The following is a 27,021-nucleotide window of genomic DNA, read 5'->3' as shown; positions in this document are numbered from 1 at the left end:
CTGTTCGAATGGCTGGTGATGCCCTTCGGGCTCTGCAACGCTGTACCCGCTTTCGAACGTCTCATGGAAAACGTTTTGGTTGACCTGAAATGGCGCACATGCCTGGTGTATTTGATGATTGCGTGGTTTTCTCTACGGACGTCCCCACACACCTGGTACGCTTGAAGCACGTATTGGAACGCTTCAGAGCGGCCGGGTTCAAGCGCAAGATGAAGAAGTGCAAGTGGGGAAGGGACCAAGTGGCGTTCCTGGGACACATCATCACGCCGTCCGGCATCCTGCCGAACCCGGAGAAGGTCAAGGCCGTGATGAACGTGGCCAGACCGCACGACTTGCACACCGTTCGAGCATTTTTGGGACTCACTAGCTACTTCAGACGCTATATTCCTGGTTACGCTGCTATTTCTGCTCCTATCCACCGAGCAAATGACACGTTTGCCAGCGGGCACGGGGTCCTCTTCGTCGGCGTCAGCGGCGTCTGCGTCCGAGACTTCAACCAGGCCGGGTTTCCGTAGCCGTATTCCACCATTCGGGTATCGGACGGAGCACACATAGGACTAATTTCGTCGCCGTCCTCGGTGAACGACGGATTGCTCCCGAACGCTTCGGAGCGTCTGCAGAACAGAGAAGTACAGTCGTAGTGCACCTCGCGACGAGAACGGTGTCGTCAAGAGAGAACGTCGCTGGCAGCACGGTAACACTCGCACAACTGCTGGCTCTCGGTACGCTTGGCGCGCATCACGGGTGCCTCAGTCTCGTACCGGTCGAGTATCTGAGCCGTCACGGCGGCCATCACGCTGTTGTCGAGCACGCCAGCGGTAGCGACGACTAGTTCGCGGGCACGGGGCTCGCGATCAACTTCGGGTAGTAATACTGGTTCTACGGGTCGGTATTCGCCGGTTGGCAAGTCAGTCGCCGGCTTCCGACACGAGCTGCAGCGGGGTTCGCCACGAGCCTCGACCTCGAGGACCATCTGATAGACCACAGTTCTCACCAGCGCACGCCATCGCGAGGGCAGGTCGGAACCGTTCTCCTCTTCGGGCGGCTCGACCTCCACGGGGACGGCGAACGTCACGCAGATGTTCCTCCTCACCACCTCCTCGTCCGGGGTCACAGGCTTGGAGAACTCGCGTTCCTTCGGTAACGCGAGGATCTCGTCTGCAATGAAGTCGTTCCCACCTCCGACATCTCGGGCGTCGGAGTCGTCTTGCACCAGCTAGCCGATGGGCGGCGGCTTCTCCTTCTCGCGCTTCGTCTCGCGGAAGTCGCGGTTGGCACGTCTGGCTTCCTCGGACGCGGCAAGCGGCCTTCGGTACCAGTCTATCCAATGCTCGGGCGTGGACAGCACTCCGGGCGACGACTCACGCGTTCGTTCCAGGGTCTCCACGGGTAGGTTCAGTAGGGAGCTCAGCTCCTCCAGCGTGAGTTCCTTCTGCTTCTTTGCGTTCTGGGCTCGCTTCTTCAGCAGCTCCACCTCGTCCAGAGGGATCAAGCGTTCCTCTAGTTCTTTGTCGTACTCTTCTTTTTCTTCTTGCGCACCCAGAGTACAGCCGTCGGCCAATGCATCCAGCTCCTCAGGCGTCAACAATCTCTTGTATGGAGGCGCCTTATCGTCCTCCCTGTCCTGCCCATCTTGGGCGACGGTCTTTAGTCCTTCACCGTCGTCATCATTGTCGTTCACCATCCGTCCGTCACGGACCCTACGCGCTCCAAGTGAGCCGATTCCGCGTCCTCATTCAGCGTCTTTAGAGCGGCCCTTGCCTGCCCTTGCTGTGTCTTTATATGTAGTTGACTGTGCTCACCTGAGCGGTCCGAGTCTGCCGTTCCGGCAGGTTCCTCCTCCGTGTCTGACTCACTGTCAGCGTTCCCGACGACGTCGTTCTCCGGGGTCGCCTCCTTGACGGTCACGGCAAAAGCAGTAGGTGCTCCCGTGACGTCTCCCTTCCGTTCCTCGCTGGGCGGATGCGGACGCTCCTCGACTGGAGGAGCCGACGAACGAGATTGCTACAACGACTACAACGGAGACCGCTCCAAGGACGGGGCCGCGAATTACAACGACTACAACGGAAGCCGCTCCGAGGATGGAGCTGGGAACTACAATTGCTGCTACTGAAGTTGCTCCAAGGACGGAGCCGGAAGACGAACCCACTATTCCTACGGAAGCTCCCCAGGGTGTGGAGCGTGCTTGTGAACCTACTGTGACTACCGCAGCTCCCCAGGGTGTGGAACGTGCCTGCGAATCAACTACTACTACAACAATTGGAGCTCCCCAGGGTGTGGAGCGTGCTGAAACCGAAGAATGCCAGCGTCGATCGAACGCTGTGGAGGACGATTTTGAGGAGGACGCCAATAGCCGCGTCCGGGAAACTACTACGAATACTTTGTACGAGAGCGTCATGCGATTTGCGCTCGAGAAACCCTTGCTGGGGCCCGAACTGAGGGTGGAGCAGGTGAACTTTGTCGTTCAATTGGCCCGGGGCGTTCCCACAGAACGGGCCCCGCAGCCGTCGCACTAGTCTCAATTAATCTAGTTCGTTCTCGGAGTGGAGCTCCGGGCGCCACCGCCTCACGCGCGGGGCGTTCCAGGCCCTCAGACCTCTTCACCATTGTAGTATCAGTTCCAGTCGTAGTGTTGTTCACGTTGTAGTCGTTGATCGGCACGGTCCTTACCGCACCCACAGTCTCAGTCCCTCGGCGAGCTTCGCCGGTCAGCAGTGTAGCCGTACGCGGGGTACACCACCCGGTGTCGTTCCACGGGCGAGAGGAAGGAGCGACACTCTCCTCTCCTCCCTCATGCCCCCTTCATTGCTGAGTAGGCTGCGTTCCCTGAGCGGGGGCGACAGCTTGCGTCTGCGCCGCCATTTGCTGGATCGCCGGGCAGTTAGACGCATAGTGGTCCGTCTTACCACACCCGAAGCACGGACGCAGGCCTGCACCGCCACCTTGACGACGGGGCTGTCCTTGCCCACCACCATTGTTGCCTTGGTTTCGAGCCGGGGCCACGCACGCCGAGGTAGCATGCCCTTGCTGCTTGCAGTTCCCGCAGGTGAATCGTTGCCGGCGACAGTTGATCTGGCTGCATCCGAGCATGTGGCAGCGGCCACACACGGTACGCCCATCTTGCGTGTACATGTCGGGTCCCTGACGGATCCACAATAGGCAGCGTAGGCGGCATCGGAGGCGGCACGACAGGTTGGGTCTTGTACGCGACCGCGGCGTAGCTGGGACGTCTCGGGGACCGCGTAGCACGCTCCAGTTCGGCTTGCTGCTGCATGATCAAGCTCTGGTTCTGCCGGAGCATCTCCATCATCTCCTTCACGGCCGAGTCCTCCGACTTCTTCTCGGATGACTTCTCGTCCGCGAAGTCCGCGTCGTCCTCGACGGGAATGTGCATGCCTCTCTGCAGGAGGATGAGCACGGCTTGCTGGATGGTGCTCGCCATGGCAGACGACAGGGCCGCCTTCCACTCACGGTTCCTCAGTCCCGACAGGAAGTACTGGTACCTCATGGTCGGGTCGAAGCACTGGGCCTCGTCACAGAGACTCTTGACCAGATCACCCCACACCTCGGCGGACATGCCGCGGGAACGCTTCGTAGTCTTGAGGCGTACGATCAGTTGTAGCAAATGAACTGGTTGTGAAATCGGATGCGCAGCGTCTCGAAGCTGTCGATCTTGGAGTACATCCACCACTCTTCAGCAGGTTTGCCCTTCAGGCACTCGCGGAACGCACTGATGCGTAACTGTTCCTCGAGTTCGGTCGTGGCTCGGGCGAACGAGTCCCAAAACAACTTGGCCTTGTCGACCGTAGCGTGGTCCGAGTGGAACGGCTGGATCATCCTCACCGCGTACTTGATGTGCGATGGCATTCCTCCGTAGTACGTCGAAGCGATCGGACCCGTAGCTCCTTGACTCATTGGAGTCTGAGCGCCGTACACAGGCGGAGGCACGGACGGATTCGGGCACGCTGCCCGTCGATGCAGCAGTCCACGTAGACCGAGAAGGTGCCGCGTCCGGGGCACTTACGAACCGCATCCCCACCGGCGACACGCCGAAGCCGTATCCAGCGGCGGCAGGGATTCCCTCGAGAGAGACGCCGTCATAGGCCGCAATTGTGGACCGGAGGCGCGGAGTCGTAACCGAGGCCGAAGTGGGCACCGAAGTCGTACTCGGAGTCAGGGTAGGAACAACGTTCGCCGTAGATGGCGTGTACGCCCACCCAGCGGCGCTCGACTGAGTCGGAGGCACCACTCCTGACGCGGGCAGCGCAGCGTTCCACGCAGGGACGGAAGGTTGCGCCTGAGGCACGACGCTGGCTGTCGACGGCGCTGCAGTCCACGCAGGGGCCGACGGGTGAGCTACGAAGGGAGCCCCAAGGCCGCTCCCAGCGTTCGAAGGAAGGGGCACCAGATCCGGTCGACGTAGTCGGGGCAAGCACAGCGGGAATACTTCCCGGTAGAGGGATGAATCATCCTCCAGCGACTTGAGGCGTCGCAGTCGGCGCAGCAGAGGGCGCCGTACTCGTGGGCACGCGGGTCGCGGTCGCTTGGGCCGCGGGGTTCGGTCTCGTCGTCGCCCACGACTGACCAGAGGTTCGGCCAGCGTGCCGGCTTGTGATGTCCAGCGCACGTTGAAGCAGGTCTCGGGCGGCGGCCAGACCCTCAGGAGTCGTGACGTCCGGCAGTGTCGGACGCGCGGGGTTGGTCGTCGCCGCACTTGGCACCGTCGAAGCGGAGGCCGCGGTCGTCGCGGTCGTCGCGGTAGTCGCAGCTTGTGCCACCGTCCCGGTAGGCACGGTCATCGCAGCGGGCGCCGCCATCGTGGCGGGCACGGTCACGCTCGGCTGGCCTCCTGGTGCAGCCCCCATCGGAGTGGGGATCGTCGCCGCTTGGTCGCCGCCAGCAGACCCGGCCGAGTGAAAGCCCTCACTCGCCAAGTCCTGCTGCTCGCGGGGATCGCCTTGAGTCATGATCAGCAGTGAGCGCCGATTCACGGAGTCGTCTCAGGCGAGGGTTCTTGAGTCAGTTGCACCGCGCAAGTCCTTCTTCAGTTAGCAGCGTACCCTGCTTCTCCACCAAATGTCGTATACCTCCACCGTCAGGGGTCGAGTACGCTGGGACTGTTTGGAAAGAAGGGGCCTACACGGGGTCGAAGGTGACTGGGTGTTTAGAGGAGTGAAAGCTTTAACAAAAGATAACCTTGTAGTTGATACAAAAGCTTTCTTTGTGGTTGTTGTTGTTCACAAGACAGGGAAGCTTTACGACTGAATCTACAAGCCGAGGGTCGGCACGGCCGCCCTCGATCCTAAGGTCAATACCTCTCCTTGCGCTTCTCGGAGTTGCAGGTGTACCCTTCGTCCTTGGGCACGACAACCCCTCCGCATTCACACCATATTCCGTTGTTTCGTACGTACGACACCCGTCCTCGAGCGGGGATGGAGACGTCCACGGACCTCCAAGAGTCCCACCTCACACGTGCATCGCGCCATCATTCCCAGCAGCAACTCGGGTACCTCACCATCGGTACCCCTCGTAGGATGTAGCCATTTCGGCACTCCAGCCGACACGCGAGTCTGCCGCCCCGATGCCTGGCACGGGGTCGGTATACCCCGGCACGGGACAGATGCAGCTTTTCCGGTCCTCTCGGGTTTTGTGCAAGAAGTTAGACGCCCAGTTGGTTGACAGATACTTCCAGGGGTTTAATACTCGGTTCCCTGATAGATTACCGTCGACATTGATCGAGTACGTACATGCTCATCACAAAGTACGGGGAAAAGCTTACTCACGCACTGTTGTTTGTGTAGGAATTGGACCCGCATCGTTCGCAAGGACGAAGTTACAAGCACGAAAAGGGGTTCACCACAACAAAAGGGCTTACACCCGGAGCTAGGTGAAGATGAAAATACGGTTAGCTCCACTCGCGTGTCTGGATTGAAGAGGCCTCGTACCAACCCCAACGTCGTCAAGCATCTATCCAAGCGTGTCGCAACAACGTCCAGTCACGTGAAAACATGCGAGGACCCCGCTTCGTGCACGTTTGAGGTGAAGCTAAAAGAGTAAGGGGATTGGCCAGTTTAGTAGAGCAAGCTGAATTTTTGACTTTGAAAAGTATTTTCTTGAAAACTACTAATCTTTTGGAGATAAAACGTGTACACAATGAAAGCCCTAGATTTGCTCTAACATGTGCACCAATCCAGACACAGTTAGCAGCTATAAAAGTGCTATTATATTGTACTAGTAGCGCGCAAAAGAAAGCATGCCTACAGTATGCTGCGATCAGTTTAGTAGAGCGGAATAATACTGGTCTTTGTATCGAACTACCATATGGAAACGCGTGATAAGAGTTTTATAGCCAACCAAAGCACGTATTTCATTATTTCTGCAATATTACTGGTTCTACTAAACTGGTCAATTCTACTAAACTGACCAAAACCCTTGTGCTGAAAGCCCCAAGGAAGTGTAAAGGTATGAAGTCCCACTCCAAAGCCGTCAAAAAGGTGCAAAGTCTCGTGGCTCAAACGCATGAGATGAGCACATACTGATGCATCCACCGCAAGGACAGATTCGCCCTAGGGCCAGGCGAATGTTCGACACTGCGACGAAATATTTGGTGCAAGTTATTCAGCGTTCCCCGTTCGAATGTATCACTTTCGACGTCATGAAAGGTTTGTTGGGACAATATGCCCGTGTGTTGCAAAGCGTAACCACGAAGGATCGCACAAAAATCAACAAGTGTCTGGAAGAAAGTTTCGCGAGTTTACAGCAGTATTGGAACGCATACTTCGCAAATGTGTTCCAATCTATGCGAACGATTGTCGGGAAAACCAAAGTGGAAATTGATCGGGGTATGGGCCCCAAGAAGCTAGGAGCCCGAGCTTTAAAGCTTTGATTCAATATCGCAGCGCTTCAACTTGAAGCTTTCAAGCCTGTAAAACTGATATCGACGCCACTTGAGTTTGGGAAGCATGATACGCTTTTCATTCTACTTTGTGGACGTCCTCGCGCAGAGATTGAGCGTTTAGAGCTTCGCTGCGGAATGATGCAAGCGCCATGTTATCCGTGTGCGACTGTAGTCTGCTCGAGATTTTCTCGTTCTTGAGCCAGTTGGTCTCTAGCGCCTGACGCATAGTGAAGCGATCTCGCGGGTTCAAGTGAAGGAGCCCTTCGGCGAATTCCAATAGTTCCTCGGATAGTTTGCAAATCGCTGACTGCTCGAGATACATGACCTTCAGGTAGGAGCGCAGCCCCACTCGCGAGAACATGGCAAACCCGTTGTCGTCTGGTCTGGCAGCATCGAACAGCGGCTTCTTCGTGAGAAGTAGGATAAAGATAATCCCCACAGCCCACACATCAGCTTTCTCGAGGTCGATCGTCTCACCAGGCTTGAAGGCCAAGACCTCCGGCGCCATATACGTCTTGAGGGGCGGTGGAGGTAGCTTTGACAGATACTGGTTCTGGTTGTCAGATCCCACGAACACCGCGTGCTCAAAGTCACCGATCTTCAATATGTTTTCACTGGTCACGAAGATATTCTCGAGTCCAAGGTTGCAGTGCGCTACACCGTGCTCGTGGAGGAATTGCAGACCCGAACAGATTTGAAACATGGCGTCGCACACTTCGCCTTCGGTGGGGGAGAACGTGAGACGCAGCCCCTGCTGTGGACTTTCAATGTAGGCGTCCATCAGAGTGCCAAGCTCGCAGAACTCGACAATCTGGTGAAGCTTCTCGTTGGCGACGTAGTAGCCGAGGAGATGAACCACGTTTCGGTGGATCGGCATCTTGAACGTCTCGCAAAAGTTGGCGATGTAGCACATGATCTCCAGCTCGTTCTGTGCCAGCGTCCTCGTGTCACAATGCACGTGTAGTCGGGTGTTTTTATCCACGAACAGACCTTTTTGTCGCTTGCGAAGAAGTTTGTGGTCACCGACGACGTCAACGCGTCGAGCAGGGTCCACCTTGTCGCATAGATTCCACTCGACGTTCAAGGCGCGAGGACTTGTGAATATCTGCGGCACATCGTCGGGCCCTGGGACCACGAGACTCGCTCGAACGAAAGACTTGTGTCGCACTGATGCTGTCACTTGCGGCTGGAGTTTCTCTTCGAAGAGCTGCTTCTTGGACTTGGAGCGCTTCTTCAGCATTGAGCGCAGTTGCGGCTTCTGCGCGGTGTCGTACAGGAAGTCCATGAACAAGTCGACTATCGAACTGATCCAGTTGCCCATGGCCTTACGATTCCTTCAAAAATCCGAAGTGGAGAAGACACGCTGGGGTTTCGGACGGACTGCGTCGGTTGACTGATAGGATCAAGAATAGCAGACGAACATACTATCAAAAGGCAACATTCAATGCACTTGCATTGTCTCCATTACGCTACGTTACGACATGCGCAAAGTATCTTGAACAACCCCATTTGTACCGCGCGCGCTACCGCAAATCTACACCGTCGAAGTGTCCTTCTCATCGCTGTCACTGCTGGCTTCGTCGAAGTTAATCTTCTTGGCCACCTGCTCGAGCGCTAGGTCATTCTCAACAGCAGAAACAAAAGTCGTCTGCTCTTCCACTTTGGTCGCCTCGACGACCGCCTCCTGGACTTCAATAGCGACGTCATCCTGAACCGAAGCCTCCACAGTAGCAACCGGTTCGTCAGCTGGCAGGACCTCCTTCTCTACAACGGTCTCTTCGACTGAAACGGTGGCTTCGATCGCAGTGTCCGGCTCCAATGCAGTGAGCTCCGCTGCTGGCGCTGACGCAATCTTCTCCTCTACCGAAGACACTGATGACTTCGACGATTTCTTGGACGCCTGCGAAGTTACCCCGTTCGACGATGACGCACCCGCGCTGGAGGCAGTCGAAGACCCTCGAGTGTGGGAACGGGCAGCGCGCTCTCGCTGTTTCTCCTTCCGCAGTGTTTTCTGAATCTCCAGCTCGCTCTCCTTTGCTAGTCTCGCAAACTCATGAGCTTCCAAGCCGCGGCGAACTTCCTCAGCACTAAACTTGAGTGCCTTCTGCTGCCGTTCAGCGAAAAACACGCGCAGCTCCTTCTGACGCCTCTCCGATTTGGCTGCGTTCTCCTCTTCCAAGCGCTTGCGACGCTCGTACTGCTTCTGGGCACGCTCAGCGTAGCCTGGTGCATTCTCGTAGTCCAAGTATCTGGGAACTGTCGAGTTGAGCTTCTTTTGGGACACTGCCGACCGCAGGAACGGCTCCGGTGGTCCATCGATCGTCACTCGTGCAGAAAGAGAGGCACGGCGGTCAAATGATTCAAGTACACTTCTCACTCCAGCGGAACCAAGACTCTTTCGGCGCTCTGCTGCGATAAATTCTTCCTTTGTGATCGTTTTGTGAGTGGCAGCGTGCATCGATCCAGACTGGATCCCTTGCATGACTTTGCTCTTGACGTTGGAGTACCGCTTGTTTCGGGACGGAATCGAGGCTGCTGCGGCGGCGACATTTTCAGTATGCTCAGCGGCCTTCTTTGCCATGTAAGAGGCTGTTGGAGCCATGATCGAGGCTCGCTTGGGTGCCACGGGAACAGTCGGGCCTGCATTACCCTTCAGCTTTGACGCGTGATTCCTTACAGTAGGGTTAGATTCGCTAGCTTCAGATTTGCCCGGGACGTTCCTCGCCTGCCATGAAGCCGTAGGCGCTGTGACGGACGCTCTCTTCATAGGGACGGGGACTGTAGTTGCCGCCGCTGGAGGCTTGAATCCGGTCCGGTCAGCTGTAGTCTTTTGTTTTGAAATCTGGTTGGGTGGAGGCGATGCTCGATGTGCTTCCTCCGCTTCAGCAGCCTTTCTCGCCATGTAGGACGCGGTTGGTGCCGTGATTAAGGCCCTCTTCATTGGAACAGGGACAGCCGGGGCAGTAGGCGGGGGCTTGATGAATCCAGTGTCACTCACTGTTCCCTTCAGCTTAGTCGCCGAGTTTTTCTTCATCATTTGTTGCGACGCTTTCCGTTGTTGCTCTTCTGCGTCGGCACCTTTTTTTGCCATATATGATGCGGTCGGCGCAGTAATCGAAGCACGCTTCATTGGGACCGGGACAGTAGTTTTTGAGGACAAAGATCTTGCAGATCCAACTGATCCTGCTGACACCTTGCGAGTTAGCTTCGGAGATGCCTTCGAAGCAAGAATCGAGGTCTTGCTTGAGGAGCTCAAATCCTGCTTCACCTCAAACGAGGAAACCCCACCTATGAGCTCGTCAGCAGGACGTGTCTTCGTCAATGACTGAGGTCCAAACTCATCTTCACTGTCAGTCATTGGGCGCTCACCCACCACGACAGTGTCCTCAGTTTCGATTGTGTTGTCATCCTCAAGTACAAACGAGCGCTCCGTCGTCAGCATTGGACGGGACGTCGACTTCGTCTCCTGTTCGGGTTCCGCTGTCACTTCGGCGACTGTAGACTTATCGAGGTCCAACTCAACGAGTCCATTTTCAGCACTCAATTCGTCCTTCGCAATATCTGGTTGACTTGCGAGGGCCTTCTCGGAAGATTGGATGTCAACTTGCTCAGTCTCAGCGCTGCTGTCAACATTTGCGATAGGAGCAGCGACTTCTTGGTCAGCTTGTTGGTTCGTTTCAGGCTCATCGAGGCTTAGCTCTACGAGCCCGTCACTCGAAGCCACTTGTTTAACCACTTCACCCGACCGATCAGCTCCTGCATCAATAATGTCCAGATTCTCCCCGGTATCTATGGCAATTGCTTCTACCTCCACAGCATCGGCGTGCTCAACGACGCCGAATTCGAATTGGGCATTTCCAACTTGTTCATCGACAACTTCGACGGACTCTTGCGTTTCTTCAGATGATTCGACCATGTCGCCGGCTACGTTGGTGAGGTCATCTTCGGTATGTTCGACTTCAAGGGGGACGTACTCGCCAAGATCGTCATCAGCACGCCCGTCGTCTGCCGTTGACACATTATTTTCGTTGTCATTCGCAGATAATGCTTCATTCCACTCAGGTTGAGCAGACTCTACTAGGTCCAACTCAATAGGTCCATTGCCAGAGCTTGGGACCTCCTCATCTTGAACGGTAACCTCATCCACTAGTGCTTGAATCGACTTGAGTTGAACTGACTCGTCAAGACCCAGGTCAATCAATTGGTCAGCAGCGCTTGGTGTTTCCTTGGCAATCTCCTGCTCGATGGCAGCAGCCTCAACGTGTAACTGCTTCTCCAAGGGTTGGGCAGTCTCTTCAATTCCCAGCTCGGCAGATGCAGTGGCTTCCTTCTCGACACCATGCTCCATGATATCTTCGTCGACTGAAGTTTGGTTGTCCTCGTGTTGCGCAGGCTGTCCGATGTCCACGTTAACAGGTTCGTCATCACTGCTTGGCATGTTCTTCTCAACTCCTGACCCGAACGTAGTATCACCAATTGATGTGTCGTTTTCTTCAGATTGGGCAGGGTCACTGCGACCCAGCTCCTTAGGTTCATGCTCAGCACTCGGTACATACGCCTCGATCTCCTCCTGCTCAATGGTAGCCTCAACAACTGAAGCTTGGTTCTCAGCAGGCAGGACGGTATTTTCATCGGTAATACCCTTATTCGCGTCGCTACCATCGTTTGCATCTCCAGAATTCGTGCCAATACCCTCTTGGCCATCAGTAACGGGAGAAATATCTGATTGGTTGTCGTCGGGGTCAGCCGTAAGATCATCGTTACCAGTCTGAGGAAGGCTGTGACCCTCATCACCAGCCTTCGTCATTGACACTTCTGAAGACTCCAGTGGTTCGTTAGCTGTACTCACGAGCACGCGGTTGTCCAATTCATCACCAATTTCGGTTTTTCCTTCTGTTGGTTCGACAGCAGCACTATCCTTCAGCTCCAATGGACCCACACCAGCGTGAACTTGATTGTCTTCGTGAGAGACATTCGGTGCTGCTTCCGAACTCTTGACATTTGTCGAAGAGGTATTGGGTGACAATGCAGCGTGTTTCAACTTGATCTTCTCTGCTTCCTTAGCTGCTTCCTCCTGTTGCTTCGTAAGAGCCTCAAACTTAGCCTTCTCAGCACCGACATGGATACTGCGCTTGCCTTCATCGGGGAAAAACTCGCGAACGGTACGGAATTTCAAGTTGTCGAGAGCATTGTCCTGTTTCGCCTGAGCTTCGAACTTCTGCTTTTCGGAGCCGACACGGACGCTGCGCTCTTCGGGGAAGAATTCACGGACAGTACGGAACTTCAGACTGTCGAGGGATTGTTCACGCTTGCCTTCGAAACGACTGGCAATGCTCTTCACGGGTGTCACGGCTTCTGGGGCGCCATCACTAGACTTAGCTGGGGAATCACTAGCAGCATGTCCGTCGTCGAAACTGAACTTCTTCCTGCTACCAGCAGCATCAGGAGTGCTGAGGTTGAAGTGGTTAACTGCAACTCCGGAATCGTTCACAGCGGTAGCCTTGAGCTCAGGCGAAGGGGCAGGCGACGCACCATCCTTACCAGGAGATTTAAAGCTGGATGCAATCTTGTATTTCGACTTTGCTTCTTCTTCAGCCTTGGCCTTGAGCTTCTGCTGTTGAGCTTGAGCCTCGTACTTTTGCTTTTCGGCACCCACACGAATACTCCGCTCTTCCGGGAAAAACTCGCGCACAGTGCGGAACTTCAGGCTGTCTAGAGATTGTTCGCGTTTGCCTTCAAAGCGGCTTGCGAGACTCTTCACAGGCGACATCCTTTCAGGTTTTGCTGGATTACTCATCTCTGTCGGTAGCTCTGACGTTGGTGGGGTAACCTTGACCGATAGTAACTCCGATTCCTCACTCTGCACTGTGCCAACTGAATCGGTAAGTTCAGCAGTGGGGTCCTGAGCATCAGTCGGCGGAGGTGCAACCACTTCTTCTTGGTCAAGAGGTGTCTCGGTTGTCTCCCCAGCCGGCTCAAGATCAAGATCAAGCTGGAGCGAAACGGGCTGAGTCTCCTTGACAGCAGTAGCTCCAGTATCTTCATGTGTCATTTCTTCTGCCACCACTGGTGATGCAGCATCGGTAACATCCGACTTGGTCGATAGACTTTCCGAAATCGTAATTTCCTGAGTAGAGACCTGGGTTTTAACAATGGACTCTTGACTCGCTTCTTCCGCAGCGCTATCCGACTTCTCCAACACGACAGGCGCTCCCTCGCTCGCTGGCAACGCATCCGAAGTCGCCTCCACATCATTCACAACAGCAGTAGGCGACTCCTCCTTTTCCACATTGTCCGACGACTGCGAGGTCGGAGCTGCAGAGGACGCGTCACCCAGCTCCTTTTCACTTGCCTCTGCTGTCGCAGCTTCATCTTGTGCTACCACCTGATCACTCGACCTCCTACTCGAGGGAGGCGACTGCCTTGCGGCTTTGGCAGCTTCCTCCGCCTCCTTCTCAGCCTTCCTCTGCTTCTCCAACGTGTCGTACTTCTCCTTCTCGGCGCTTACATGGACGCTCTGCTCTCCGTCTGCGAAAAAGTCCCTCTTGGTGCGTAGCGGCAGGTCGTCCAGACTCTTCTCCTCGGGCACCTCCAGCCGCTTGACCGCCGTCTTGACGGGCGACGGACTCACGAGTTCCAACTTGGCCGCCGACTCGGTGCGACTTGGCAGCGGCTTCTTGCGCCCCACTTTGAACCTCGAAAAGAGCGATCCAACCGCGCGCGTGCCCGTGTCCTTGATCGAGTCCAGCGACGATGTGCGCTCCAGCTCGGGCGGCGCCAGCTCGTCCTCACTGGCAGCGGCCTGGTTGTCCTGCTCCTCCTCCAGCGTCTCCTTCTTCTCCTCAATAGAGAGCTCCATAGACTCCTTCTTCTCCTCCGTGGAGGGCGCTGTGATCGCCTCAGTAGAAGGAGGCTCCTCGTCCTTCACCTCCTTAAGTTCTGGGGTCTCCTGCTCTTGCTGCGCGTCATTCGTGCCCTCAATAGAGGGCTCCTGGTTCTCCTCCTCCTTCTCGTCCTGCGGCTCTGGAGTCTCGGGCTCCTGCTGCGCGTCCTCCTCGATCTCGGACTGCGTCCTCTCGAGGCTCTTGCGGCGACTCTTCTTCTTCTTTTTCTTCTTCTTCTTGCTCTTGCCGGCGTCGGCGTCCGTGGGGCTGGCCGCGGCCTCGAGATGCGGCTCCGGCTCGGCCTCCGCCTTCACGTCCACGGCGGGCGGCGCCACCAGCGACTGCGTCTCGTCCATGGGTGCGTCGAGAGTGAATGTGCGTGGGAGTGCGCAATTTGGCGTGTGGTTTGCCGTCCGCACTCTTGGGCGCAGATATGCTTTGAAACTGCGTGTTGCACGGCCGTGAAAACCCTGTGGAAGCCGATACCCAACTCAGGTATCGATTTGTGGATTTATGCTCTTAAGAAGGCTGCATCAGATAGAAGTAGTGTGTATTTTGGCTGAAGAGTGATATGGCGGAGGAGAGTGACATGATGCAAGATGGGATGACGCGAGTCGCGCGAAAACTGGTCGGCATAGAGCGCTCTTGTGATTTTTGACGCGATCTGCCGGGGACGGACGGTTGTTCTCGTTCTTGAGATGAGGTCTTCTATCCCAGAGAACGCGGAGGCCGCATTTCTCGCAGACCATCTAACTGAGCTAAACGCCAATGACAGCGGCGCGCAGGCAGTGCGATGGAGTACGAAGTAGAATGCTATGCAACTTCGCTTTCACCTTCAAAAGCACCACTGCCGTGGCGCTTAGATTGAGAGTTGTATAGGTGGTGAATGAACTTCAAGGTGGCGAGCATCCGCACCATGATCAACGAACTCGAGATGAGCGCTCCCAATCTACCTCTTGAGGACGTGGCCATCATGGTCTAAGCTTAAGACGTCACTGTGATGCACTAGATAACTTACGTGAATTACAATTGCTACACACCTCTGCAAGTAATACAACCAACTCACAAATCCAAGACCATGTCGGGGAACCCGTCGGCATCGTCCGCCATGAAGTCGTTGATGAAGAGACTTTCCCAGCGGAGGACCACCGACGAGAACGCCTTGGCCAGTTCCTCCAGCAGCACGCTGCACTCCAGGCCGCCGCTTTCGAACTGGCCCACACCTTGAGCCAGGCAGCCCTCGATGCGCGTACCATCTTCCAGCTCCTGCACCGTGTCCTCGAACACGTAACCATTGCACTCGTTCTCGAGCGCGTACTCGCCGTCCGTCGGCTCATCGATCGTGCGGTCGGCGTACACCCAGCGGCTGGTTGAGCCGGTGGGTGGTGCGGCGGCCGCCAAGAACCGGGCGTTGACAGCTTGGGTGAAGGTTTTACCGGGTAGGGCTTTCACCAGCCTCATCACCAGGACATTCTCGTCGAAAACCTGGAGAATCTCCATCTTCTTGACCTCCGGGAAGCTCTCCATGTACCGTTGTGGGTCCACACTCTGCATGCGCTTGCCCAGCTCCAGTGCAGTGACACCGGGGAAGAACTTGCGGTTGCGTCCGAAGTACTTGTCGCCTTCGCTCCAGAAGTCGAACTGCCAGCCGAAGATAGCGGGGGACTTGACAGGCTCCACATCCGACTCCAGCATGGTCACGAGTCGCCGAGTCGTGTCCTCGACTGCATGATACACAAGTTCCCGACTCCACTGGGACGGGACGTCGGCGGTGATGCAGTGCACGAGGTCATCGGGCAGCGGGCTGTCTTCCAGTTTGACGGTAGTGCCAAGCGGCACCGGTTCGATGTCTTCAACACGAACCGTGGCTGCATTCGCCGCTGCGAGCTGCTGAGCCAGCAGTTGGTTCTCGTGCTGCAGCGCCTGGATCCGCTCGTGCTGCTGGTGCATCTCCCACTCGTGGGACTGCATCGTGTGCGCGATGAACTCTTCCAGCTGGAAGACCTTGGTGCGCAGGTCCTCAGTCTCCTTGCGCTGGCGGTCGCGACATCGCCGCGACGCCGCGCGCACTTGCTCTCTCCGGCGCTGCGCCTTGTGCTGTTTGATGGCTTCGGCACTCATACCCTCGGTCGGGAACGCCGCACTAGTGCGCAGCTTGGAAGCCTTGCTCTTCTTTTGTTGCGGGTGATGCTCAACACTGGCGACGCTGCTGCAGCTGCTGTCGACGCGCTTGAGCTCCAGCAGCAGCAGCTCGTTGGGCTCCTCGTCGGACGGCCAGCTCGCGTCCGTGCGCGGCGAGGCCGAGTCCAGGTCGTTCTCGACGGAGGGCGGGGGCGTGAGCATGCGCTTCTTGTTGGCTTGGGCGAGATCGCACTCGCCGCCGTTGCGCTTGGTCCCTGCGCTGGGGCTTGCGTGGATAGCTGCGAGAGGGATACTGAAGCCCAGCGAGCCGCTGCTGCTGGCCGAGTCTCCGCTCCCCATGGCTGCTTCTGTCAGGTGGCGCTCGATTTGCGGAATGCCGGGGAGGATGAGGTGGACGGCGGCCTCGCTTGAAGCGCGCGATAGGTTCGACAAGAGCTCCGATATTGCGGCGGACCGGCTCTGTCTGGCCAGACATCTATCTTGTGTGACGTTGCCCATCACCCCCGGGGATGTCGACGAACACTTGGATTTTGTATGCTGTCGAGTACTGTGTTTCGGTTCGCGGGGGCTTCGCTATTTCAGTGTATTGGTGCTCTAACCTGCTCTGGCGTGGAGTTCCATGCGTGAAACAGAGCTCAGATGTACATCTAGTCTGCTGGAGAATACTTTTGTAAAGTCGTCTAACCACTTGAAACGTATCCACGGCATTGAGAACGTTTGCTCGCACCGATTCGGGGGTCGCATAGCTGCTGATGTCAAGGCTCCAGTCTACTCGTGTAGATTAACTCGCCCGATGTGATCCCACTCTTACAGCAGCCAAGTCAGTGCATTGGAGGGCACCAAGCTTCGACACGGCGTGTCACCGACATTTGATTGGGGCTCAATTGCTCGTGACGAGCACTCTATTCTGCATGAGCTAGCGGCCAGTACCATGGAATTGACATAGACCGGCACGACCTCGATGGTTGCAGCCTTCATGCACAATTGCCTCACGACTCGGCCTTAAAGAATACGCTAGTTTAGTCTGGTGGTTCCGTCGGCGTTGATCTTGCTCCCGGGAGAGCCCCTCCACGTTGATCTTGAGGTTTGCACCACCGTCCGTCGAGCTGTGCACGCCGCGCAGCTTCAATGTAAAACAGCGGCTGCGCCTGATGCCGACTTAACGGAACGGGCCACGAAGCAAATGATGCCCGACACGCCGCTACACGGGTTCAACTATCTTTCTTGTCGCCCCGCGCAGCCTTACCAATGGTGCTGCGCAGCTATGACCAACGAATCCATATGCAAGCCGTGCGCTGTCTGCCGGATGGAGCTTGGGCCTCAAGCCTTGGGGAGGCGATGGATATCAAGCGATGCGTGCCTGCATGCACTTTTCGAGCAAGCGCTAGCCGGTTCGGGGAGCGTGGTATGATCTGATTCACGTGATGGGCCTGTCGACGAATGGTTCACTTGACGCCGAAGGCATCGACGGCGGATTACCCGCCCAAATTGGATGCGATGGTTGTTAGCGATGGCATTCAGGGACGAAAAAGGGTTTCGGTTCATTAGCTATGAAGCGAAAACTATGAATCATAGCGGAGGCCACGCACCATAACCTACAGCAGCATGGGCATTGGGTTGCAAACCAAGCTGACTCAAGTCGCTGATTGCCTGCACACGGACATTTTAGTCAACTCGTTTACGGGACTTCAGTCGCCCAGGCTTTTAGCGTAAGAGCTCCGTCGCGTTGAGATTATTTTTTTTACGCGGTAGTTGAAGGGTAACCTTACGTGCTGCTCATCTGTAGACGAGCGCAACTTGTCTGCGCTGCTCAGAGGGCATAGTATGGCGTCATTAGCCAGGCTTTTGTATTGCATTTCATAGACTCGCACTTCCTAACTTAGTCCATACATTGCATCAAATTCATCGAGAGGAAATTGCGTGGCCCCATCCGGAGGGGAGCAGTCGACTGCTTGGCTAAGGATCTCCCAGTTCTCTTCCGACGGATCCATAAGCAGCGATGAATATCCAGGTTGAAAGGGGGGCACTAAAGTTGGTAGAAAGACCACTCATGATTCTATCGAGGTCGGAGCAGTAGGGACCAGGGATGTTAAAAGAAAGCCCATCAAAAATGAGATTTTTTCTCAAGGATATAAGAAGATAAAAGAAGATTTTCGGGTTCTCAAATTACAGCGAGCATATGTGTGTATACCTACCTAATTAGCCCACGCCCCTACCACTTTGTCTACTTGCTTCGCCGTTGAAGTTGACGTTGCTACACTAACACTGTTGCCTTCACTTTGGATATAGATATACGACGCAGACAGAGTCGGCAGCATACCTGAAAATATAGCAGGCATTTTGTTGAATATATTGGACATGAAGGGATGACAAGGATGTAGTCGTCACTTTGTTGGAGTGACCTATGACTTCAAAATTCCGTGAATAGACAACAAATGGACTACGTCGAAGTATTATACCGTAGTTACTGCTCCTTTCTAGCTCGTTTTGGACCTTTCCCATCGTATCAACTAACAGCTTGAAAATTGGCTACAACATAAGAAAAAAGAAAAAAATCGGCCTCTGGCACCAATCTTCTTTTTCAATAAAAGAAGATATAAGAAAAATCAATAAAAGAAAGTTTACCATCCCTGGTAGGGACTGCCGCCAGCATATAGCGACGGTCCTGTCTCCAAGTGTGCCGAGTCGTCAGCGTCACTTGCTGCGGGAATTCATGAATGAGCGTGTTTCCGAGGAATATTGTTTGTATGTTCCCCTCAAGCAGCTCCGGTGGGATCGCAGTGATGGGATTTCCAGCCAAGACGAGATATTATGGCTGGACTCGGACCAGGGATAATGGTATTCGAGCCAATTTGCTGTTCTCAGAAAATTGATGAGCCCTGTATCCACTTGAGGTCGAGATCATCCGGCAGCGTCTCCAAGTTCGTCTCGCAGAAGTAGATTTCGAACAGGGTGAGCGGGAAGTCGAGAGCCTGAAACCCAAGCGGGGGCGCTCCGTCCGTCATGTTCACGCGGACTATTGATATCTTCCGCATCCCCGGGTGGCGAGTATTGGTAATGGCAGCGGTCTCACTCCAATCCACAATAGTCGAGTTATAGACCACAAGTTCCTGCAAACCTTTAAAATCTTGGAAACTATCGGGTACTTGAAGCATCGGACAGTGTAACATACGAAGTTTTGCTGTTGTGCTGCGATCGAATCTTTCCCATTCGCTCTCCATTTCATCTCTGGTAGCGGATATCCCGATCTTGTGGCAGTTGAAGTCTACCGCATAACAAGAAGGCAGAGCTCTACCCATTGGGTATACTTGCGGCGTACACTTGAAGAGAGGGGTTTGCACCGTAGCATGCACATGTAACGCTAATATGACGACTCCCCAGGCAGCAAAAGCGTAGTGAGCGCCTGGAGAATGATGCAGCTGATGCGGGTTTTTAGTCCCGTGTCCTTGTAAGAAGCATTGTCTCCCCCAAAGCAGTTTTTCTTGATTGTACTGGATGGCTCGCGAATTACCGCCCGTTGCTCTTCTTTGCCCAGCGGTACTGTTGCATAACTTCCGGCGATACTTGTGTTGGGATTGACCCTATTTACCGTTTGGTGTCTCTGTCTGGGATTATGGCGCAGCAGCTTTTTCAGGTCGGCAGTTGAAGCTAAAAGACCCAGCGAGAAAAAAGCTCAAGATTCCAGGTCAGACCACGACACAACTAAAAAAATTCGTGCTTCGTTGAGTAGTTGAGCCACCCACGCGTCGTCGTCAATAAGCTGCCAATCGAAGCTATTGATGTCGTATTCATCCACATACCCGAGTGCAATGATGAGAGAGACACCAATGGTAGTCATCAAATTCAGCATGCAATCCAGAAAAATTGCAGCAAACCGGCGGCGAGCTTCGTTACGCCAAAACCACCGAGAGTAAACGAACACAGACGACCAGCAGTTAAGCACTAACATACTAACGTAAACCCGGTTCAGCAATAGATGTGGTAAGTACTAGCTCATGCGAAAGGCTTGCGCTGTCTGTAGAGCCACCTCGACTACCTCTCGACAGATGAGTACACCGTGGAAATGAATGCCCTTCACACCCAAAAAGCCATGGTGACTGGTGAGCTGATACAATATAGCAGGCAAAAACCGCACGATGCGAGCGGAGCCGGAGGGCACCGATGTCACCGGATGGTTGGCATCTCCTGCATTCACTGAACTGGTTTGAGGCGATGAAGCTTCCACCTTTGACCTTCGTGGTGAGAAAGCTAGCATGCCATGTCTGCATGAACCAGTAACCATCAAGAGTGCACATACGCCGTGTACGGTAGCCAGCGTCATGTAAACGTAAGCGATCGTGTGAAAATCTTCAGGCGGAGGCATCCCAGATCGTTAAATTGGAGAACAGAGCTGAACATGGTTGTCTCGAACACCCAATACAACTTTGCGTAGGCAAGATTGTACGCACATGTAACGAGATGGATCCCAAAAACCACTAACCACCGGAAAGTAGACGCACTGGGCGAGAGATTCCCGCGTTGAGTAGGTTGCACGGCTGGTCTTCCTGGAGTCATGCCTGGCGGTCGATTTATGCCGTCTCAAATAAAGAGAAACGGATCAGCAGTACGCGACTCTAACTCTATCTATAGCTAAATTGATGAAGTTCTTGTGCGAGGCTTTATTACACTCATTCTCGCAAGCACAAAATCATTCGGTAGTTAGATACGAAATCAAGTGCTTAAGTGACGGAGACCAGTGGGTAACAGAGACACTGTGCATCCGCCAAAATGTCAAATACTGTAATCTATCCGGATGTTAAACACGGCAACTCAGTAGCAAGGTTGCAGTGCCAACCGAGTCCAATCGCACATGACAGCCCGTGCTCTTTCCGAAGCACGTTAATCCACTTCGATTCCGCTGTATGCATCTTCAAATTCGATGGGATACCAAGTAGTCGGCCACGGTTCACATGATACAGCAGCTTCCAGTGCTGGCCAGTTACTCACGGACGCGTTTAGCAAAATAACAGACTCGTTCTTGTGCCTTGGAGCTGAAAAGCTGGCTTGCTGGCCATCATAGATCCGCTGAAGGTCGGTGCAGTACGGAGAGTTTGCAGCTAGTATCGGGTACGTGTCTACAAGCAGTGTGCGAGCATTTTCAAGCGTAGGGTCAATCCAATTCCAGAAAAAGGTGGTGTTCGTGCTATCCACGCGAAGTGCAAGCAAGGGCGACATTTCGGGCACACTTTCAGGCAGTTCAGTGAAAAGCGTCCCGCCGATGTGAAGAAACCCGACGTCACCTTCAAACACAGAGGCAGGAATAACCGAGATGGGGTTCATCGCCAGCGACAGATCGTACGGAGCAAGTCGTGCTAACGAAGCGGGGACCTCCGTAAACTCACTTGCTTCAAAGTAAATGCTAGCAGCCTGTGGCCACTTCAAGTCAAAATCTTCTGGCAAAGTGCGCAAGTTTGTGGCACAGAACTCGATGTCCAGCAACATATGCGGAAAATTATCACCCAGCAGGCCTGCAGGAAGTTCACCATTTGTCAGGTTAACGCGGACGAGATATAGCATCATAAGGTCGGGGTGGTGGTTTTGCGAGAGAGCAGCGCTTTCCTTCCATTGCACGACTGTCGAGTTGTAGATCTTCAGAACCTTCATACTTGAAAACTCTGTCAACAGATCTGGTACCTCAAGATGGTGGCAGTGCCGTATCACAATCCGAACAGTGGTCTTTGGATTGAAGGCACTCCATTCTGCAATAACTTCGTTCTCGTTACCACTGAAATTCGACTCGTAACAGTCCAGTACTAGCAGGGAACACGATGGTTCGGAGGTCATCCAGGGTTTCACTTGCATTTTACACTGAGGTAGTCCAGGAACAGACTCGGCATACAAATGCAGAACGAGAATTGCCGCACCCCACACGAAAAATAGGATCTTTGCGACACGAGACTCGGATGCCACAACTATATCCAACTTGCTCTGCGTTCGAGTCTCATTTGAGTCCCTCATGCTGGGATACAGAGGCAGTACTGACGTCACTTCGTGGGCAGACTTTGATTGCCTCCTCTTCGGCGACTTTGCACTCAAAATCTTCTTAATGTTGTTCATGTTGCTCACCATGTTCAGAGCAAATACCACTCGCAAAGCCAAATCGCCCCACGAGCTGACCAGGAGAAGTTGAAACTCGCTGAAAACGTGCACAACCCAGACATCTTCATACCACTTACTCGCTGGGAATCCACTAAGCTGGAAATCGAAATCTCTGTAGTAGATGGCTAACAGCACCGACGTGATCCCAACGGAAGTCACCAGGTCTAGAATACAGTCGCATACGACAGCTAACAGTCGCCGCCTTGCTGCATCTGCGTGGTAAAGTGAATGCACGAGTGCTGTGCTCCAGCAGTTGAGAATCAGCAGCGCAGAATAACCCCGGTTGAATTGACTACGCGGTAAGAGTACACTCATACGGTAGGCCTGCTGCGTTTGCAGTGCTGTCTCGATGATTTCTCGACACAATAACACCAAGTCGAAGTATGGTCCATCCACTCCCAGAAGCCCACCTTTTGAGAGAGCTCCATGGTAGGCACTACAAACTCTGGAAGTCCTGCGCCTTTCGCTCCTCTCCCGTGTTGTTGGACGAGTAAACACGTTGTAGACAGCGAACACAAGACGCCCCTTCTTGAACGACCAACCGATCATCCAGAGAAGATAGACCAGGTGAACTGCAGCCACGCACCCGTGGACAACAGCGATAGCATGGTCGTTCTCGCTGCCCATTCCAAGGTTGAAAAAGAATAACCATGTATCCAAGAGAGTCCCCGGCATGTTCCAGTAGCACCAAGCAAATACCGAGAAGTACACATAGCAGAAGGCATGGAGAGCTACGAAGCCAAGCCAGCAGAGTCGTAGAGTGATAGGTGAAAATGATCCGTCAGGGCGTCTGGTGATTCCTCCGTCCTTCGGACCCACACCGCGGCGACTGACAGTCTCGTTGAGGCGGCCCATGCGTCTGGGAAAACAATAACAAGAAATGTTGTCCTCGAACTCATTTATAGACCCCGCACCACTGCAGTGCTCGATAAAATTAGCGGACAAGAAGGACAAAGCATTGTATGATCAATCAGACATCCACTTACGTAAGATTGTGGGCTTAGAACTCTGACTCAGCCAGAACCAACGCGAAGCGTACCGTTCTCTTCTTGAAAGCGGCATACATTCGGCATACCACGAGCGGGCTCTCTTCCAGCTCTTCGTCTGGTTGCGCATAACTTGTTTCGCCACCATCCTCCTCAAAAGCTGAATCGCCGTAGTATTCTCGTAGGAATGGTCGCGGACAAATGCATCGAAGCACGTACTCACGCTGGACAGGGACCGTCATCGGTCCCGCTTCTGCGAGCGTTGGGTTCGTGAGCAAAATTGCAGCAACCTGCTGGCGTAAGCTTTCTTGCTTCAGCAGCTTCGAAATTTTTAGCTGCTGGCGATGTGAAAGCGATGGCAAGAGTAAAAAATTCACAAGCGCCAACACTCCATGGTCTTCCTTTGTCACCGGGAAATAGTGCAGTAACGCCAGCGCCTTTGTAATGAGAGCCTCCACAGATTCCAGCGAGCGCACAAGCTTCCAGCACGCATCCAATGCCATCTCAAACGCGACTTGAAGTTGCTGGCCCTGATGTGCAGCGGCTACCGACTGCTCGTGGTCCGCACGCTGCTTGCTTCTGCCAGTAGCAGGAAAGGCCACTTGTGACTCTGCCAGGGCCTCGTCCAACAGCGCAACTGCACGGTTCCCACGAGAACGAAGACTCTGCAAGGCTCGGTAGACAACCGGTAGCGTCTGGGTCGACACACGTACTGGCAATGCTGTTTCCACTGCGAACACGCTGCTAGAGATGGCACCGGCTAGCATTTGGTGAAACAGTTCGTGCGGGGATAGCGTCTCCATATAATGGTACACTTTTTCTGACTCTTGGACTGGGTCAAACAATCGTTTTTGACGACATGCGGGCACTGGAGCACTAGACTCCCACATTTGCTGCCACAGATGCTCGTGCCCCGGCCCAAAACGCATCCGTTCCGAGAGCATGCCATGCTGTTCAAACCACCACACGCCTCTTCCCTCAGATGGCAGCTCGGCTTGGAATGGATCAACTGGGGTTTTAAACGGAATCCAATCCTTTGGTGAATACCAGCGAATGAAATCTGCAAGACAGCTTCGTGGGTTGGCAGCTTTAAATGACTGCATATCTGAAATCAAGGACGTGCTCTGGATCTGCTGTCGCAATTTGTCTGACTCCACGCTCACACCCAGACGCGTAAGAAGATCCTGTTGCTGTTTTGCGACGTCTTCCGTCATGGGTACCGCTGTTTGAGTCACAGGCTCCATCAGAGGCTCATTTGTTTGCAGACAAACAATACCAGTTGCCTCACGAAGGACACCCTCCGCACGCCTTGATGCACGAGGTGGTGATGGCAGTGGAGCGTCTTGCTGCTCAACAGAGTCGAAAAATTCGTCATCGCTTGGACTGTTGTCTGCATCGACTTCGTCGTCGGCACCCGAGGATTTTGTGGTCTGGGTATTTGCCTTCGTCTCTTGTCCGCTGTGGTTTGCCTTGATTCTGTCGCCACCATTTGAGGCTGGTCTTGATTCCTGAGCTTCTCTGGAAGTACATAATGCATCAGAATAAAATAATTACCATCACAAAATTAGCAAATAGGTAGCGGTGTGGTGAATAGAAAGCTGTAAGGAATACCTTAGAATGCAACAGTTAAGCAATTGTAGCTTTTGATGCAGAAGACAGTGACGGAAGTCTGGAGGAGGTAGCTGCATCGCGTCAGAATCCAGCAGAAACAGTGCATCCAGAGAATGCGAGCTGGTGTTGTGGTCAACACCGTTCTCCTTCATGCTGGTACTCTGTAAGTCGCAGAGCGGTTGGTATCGGATGAACGGAGCCAATAAGAGAGGCGTTAGCCAGCAGAATTCAGCGTAATATCAAATTCCCTTACGCACCATGAAAGGAAGCAATTGCTGCTGAAACCACCGCTCCCTCAACGCTTTTACAAACTCGACCCAAAGCAGCGACATCGAGTTGATTCCATCTACAAATTAAGATGCCACAAACATGTTAGCCATCCGAAAATCATTTGCCATAATAACGTGAAACGTACGTAGTTGACCCATCCTTGTCGCGAGAATAGACACCAACTCTCCCAAAGGAGCACCATGCTCCACAGAGCTTGGCACGCTCACCAAAGGCAGCCCTGGCCTGCCTTTCTGTTCACCGTTTTCTTCATTTTGAGTATCACCACCTTCATCGAAAAGCTCCGACACGATCCGTCTAATTTCTTCTGCATCAGAGCCTTTCCATGTGGCAGCCGACACTAAACTCGAGATCGCACTTCCCAGCACGCCTACTGCTCGTGCAGCGGGTATTGTAGACTCCGTGATACTCTGTGATGGTTGCGACCCAGAAGCTTCGTCAGTGCTACTAGAACTTGCAGCAATTTGAACTGACGATGACTTCGCTGGCGACGGCACCACTGGCATGGGTGGTGCGAGCTCGGACACCAGCATATCCTTGCTGAGCTCTCTGGAATTTGAATAAACTTGAACTAGGTTCGCCACTTGCTTGCTGAGTGGGAGATAAGGCTTGCGCTGGTTTTCCGAGACGAGATCTTGAAAACGCGCGGCCAGCATCCACTCAGGCGCTGAACTAGGATCCAAAGTGGAGTGCACGACGTTGTCAACATAGGTTCCTTCGCGCAACTGAGGCCAGCTAACTGTAAGATCTATTCCGCTTAAAGGAGAAGCGGATGCACCGAGCAACGGAGTCGGATGACTTTCACCGAAGAGCTTGGTTGTAATCTGGCGTATTTGATGTTGGTCTTTGGCTGGGAGCTGAGATTCCAGTGTTCGCCAAGCCAGCGGGTTCTCTGGTGTCGCCAGCTCCCGAGGATCATCCGTGCGATTCCATGAATACCCGAACGAGGCGGACACCATCATGCCAATGGCGAGGTCACCCGATTCGTCCGATTCTACACGACACTTCTCTTCAACATGCGGTGGCAGCTGCAGCTTCACCTTGAAAAAGTCCAGCAAGCCGCTAATGCAGCTCTGGTTTGGGTTCAGCTCCGGAACAGAGTCGGTGTCAAACGACATGGAAACATTGCCCGTCGCACCAGGCACCGCCGACCCAATCCACGTCCCTCTCGACGGCTCAAACACCGGCACGAACGCAGGAATGGTGCAGTTGCAATTATTTAGCGCCATTGTGAGCGCCGACAGCAGCATACCGGCTTCGTTCTGGTCCACGTGAATATCCGCCATAGCATCGTGATCCCCGTCGCCCTCTCCGCTCTCCTTCCCGCCCGGTATCTCCTGCTCCACGTCTGTCTGCTGCTCGGCAGAGTCGTCTTCACCCTGCTTCTCCTCCCCGTCTTCCTCCTTCTCCCTGTTTCCCCCACTCTTCTCCTGCTGCTTCTTCTCGTGGGGCGACGACCGGCTCAGCAGCAGGAACTCGTCCACCCCGAACCACTTCTGCGCGTTCTTGAAGGCTGCTCTACGGCTGAACACTGGCTCGCCGTCGTCCTCGAACACCGACGTGTAGTAGGACGGTCTGTTCTCCACTCTGTCCTCCTCAATGTCCTCAGCCTCCTCGCTGTCCTCGCCCTGCTCTCCCTCCACGCCCCACTGGAAGTCCCTGCTGGCGTCCGCCACCGACAGCATCGTGGGCGTGAAGTGCTCGAGCCCCTCCTGCCATCGCTTGCCCTTGAGCGACTTGCTCTGCGTCTGTGTCTCGGCCGGCGGCTTGAAGCTCGGCTCGGCCACAAAGAGTGTCAGAGTGTAGGTCTTGGCGTCTTTTTGACCAATGGGCGCGAGGAACAGCAGCTCCTTGGTCCAGATCGCGACGTCTGCGTGCTTGGCGGCGGTTCCCTGCCGCTGCGAGGAGGCACCGAGCGCCGCCAGTGACGCGTGACCCTTGTTGGCCAGCTGCCAGCCGATCAGCGCCTGCTCCACGTCGGAAACGAACTGCTCCGAGGCCGTGGCATTCGTGAAGTCGACGAATTGGCTGCTTGGGTCCTCTTCCACCTCCATCTTCTTCTTCCAAGGCTTGA

At 54.4% G+C, this 27,021-nt stretch overlaps 7 protein-coding genes across 7 annotated transcripts; all 7 read right to left on the bottom strand.

Moving 5' to 3' along the window:
• Positions 1-667: 667 nt before the first annotated feature.
• PHYSODRAFT_297776 (hypothetical protein) lies at positions 668-1,188 on the bottom strand (the record flags this gene model as incomplete). The annotated part of the gene is made up of 2 exons (XM_009523531.1): positions 668-1,135; positions 1,180-1,188. The coding sequence occupies 2 exons, from the start codon at positions 1,186-1,188 to the stop codon at positions 668-670; spliced, it is 477 nt and encodes a 158-aa protein (XP_009521826.1).
• A 1,614-nt stretch (positions 1,189-2,802) lies between these two features.
• On the bottom strand, positions 2,803-4,967 carry PHYSODRAFT_246949 (hypothetical protein; the record flags this gene model as incomplete). The annotated part of the gene is made up of 6 exons (XM_009523530.1): positions 2,803-2,865; positions 2,907-3,072; positions 3,147-3,630; positions 3,732-3,921; positions 4,025-4,356; positions 4,520-4,967. The coding sequence occupies 6 exons, from the start codon at positions 4,965-4,967 to the stop codon at positions 2,803-2,805; spliced, it is 1,683 nt and encodes a 560-aa protein (XP_009521825.1).
• Positions 4,968-6,974: 2,007 nt separating this feature from the next.
• Positions 6,975-8,138, bottom strand: PHYSODRAFT_312497 (hypothetical protein; the record flags this gene model as incomplete). Its single annotated transcript, XM_009523529.1, has 1 exon — positions 6,975-8,138. One exon carries the CDS (start codon positions 8,136-8,138, stop codon positions 6,975-6,977), a length of 1,164 nt encoding a protein of 387 aa, XP_009521824.1.
• A 188-nt stretch (positions 8,139-8,326) lies between these two features.
• On the bottom strand, positions 8,327-16,248 carry PHYSODRAFT_541926 (hypothetical protein). Its single transcript, XM_009523528.1, has 9 exons — positions 16,009-16,248; positions 15,314-15,936; positions 13,161-14,202; positions 12,831-12,992; positions 12,141-12,743; positions 11,774-12,029; positions 11,016-11,497; positions 8,763-10,511; positions 8,327-8,672 (listed from the first exon to the last, which is right to left on the bottom strand). The coding sequence occupies exons 1-9, from the start codon at positions 16,123-16,125 to the stop codon at positions 8,433-8,435; spliced, it is 5,274 nt and encodes a 1,757-aa protein (XP_009521823.1). The 5' UTR covers positions 16,126-16,248; the 3' UTR covers positions 8,327-8,432.
• A 2,537-nt stretch (positions 16,249-18,785) lies between these two features.
• On the bottom strand, positions 18,786-20,287 carry PHYSODRAFT_297772 (hypothetical protein; the record flags this gene model as incomplete). The annotated part of the gene is made up of 2 exons (XM_009523527.1): positions 18,786-19,505; positions 19,961-20,287. The coding sequence occupies 2 exons, from the start codon at positions 20,285-20,287 to the stop codon at positions 18,786-18,788; spliced, it is 1,047 nt and encodes a 348-aa protein (XP_009521822.1).
• A 515-nt stretch (positions 20,288-20,802) lies between these two features.
• PHYSODRAFT_494587 (hypothetical protein) lies at positions 20,803-22,917 on the bottom strand (the record flags this gene model as incomplete). Its single annotated transcript, XM_009523526.1, has 1 exon — positions 20,803-22,917. The coding sequence occupies one exon, from the start codon at positions 22,915-22,917 to the stop codon at positions 20,803-20,805; it is 2,115 nt and encodes a 704-aa protein (XP_009521821.1).
• Positions 22,918-23,062: 145 nt separating this feature from the next.
• PHYSODRAFT_345196 (hypothetical protein) lies at positions 23,063-27,009 on the bottom strand (the record flags this gene model as incomplete). Its single annotated transcript, XM_009523525.1, has 4 exons — positions 25,075-27,009; positions 24,917-25,005; positions 24,660-24,820; positions 23,063-24,566 (listed from the first exon to the last, which is right to left on the bottom strand). The coding sequence occupies exons 1-4, from the start codon at positions 26,999-27,001 to the stop codon at positions 23,063-23,065; spliced, it is 3,681 nt and encodes a 1,226-aa protein (XP_009521820.1). The 5' UTR covers positions 27,002-27,009.
• Positions 27,010-27,021: the final 12 nt, after the last annotated feature.

Source organism: Phytophthora sojae, assembly GCF_000149755.1.
Source record: "Phytophthora sojae unplaced genomic scaffold PHYSOscaffold_3, whole genome shotgun sequence".
Taxonomy (NCBI): Eukaryota; Oomycota; class Peronosporomycetes; order Peronosporales; family Peronosporaceae; genus Phytophthora; species Phytophthora sojae.
The sequence above is the reverse complement of the archived record's forward strand: the minus strand, read 5'-3'. Positions and strand labels throughout refer to the sequence as shown.

Excerpts from the sequence above, each read along its gene's own strand:
- PHYSODRAFT_541926 (XM_009523528.1), bottom strand. The coding sequence starts at position 16,125 with ATGCTCACGCCCCCGCCCTCCGTCGAGAACGACCTGGACTCGGCCTCG. Across the intron at positions 15,937-16,008 it reads TGCTGCTGGAGCTCAAGCGC|CTGCGCACTAGTGCGGCGTT; the intron begins GTCGACAGCAGC and ends AAGGCTTCCAAG. Across the intron at positions 12,030-12,140 it reads TCTTCCCCGAAGAGCGCAGC|CGCAGTATCCATGTCGGTGC; the intron begins GTCCGTGTCGGC and ends GATGAAGGCAAG.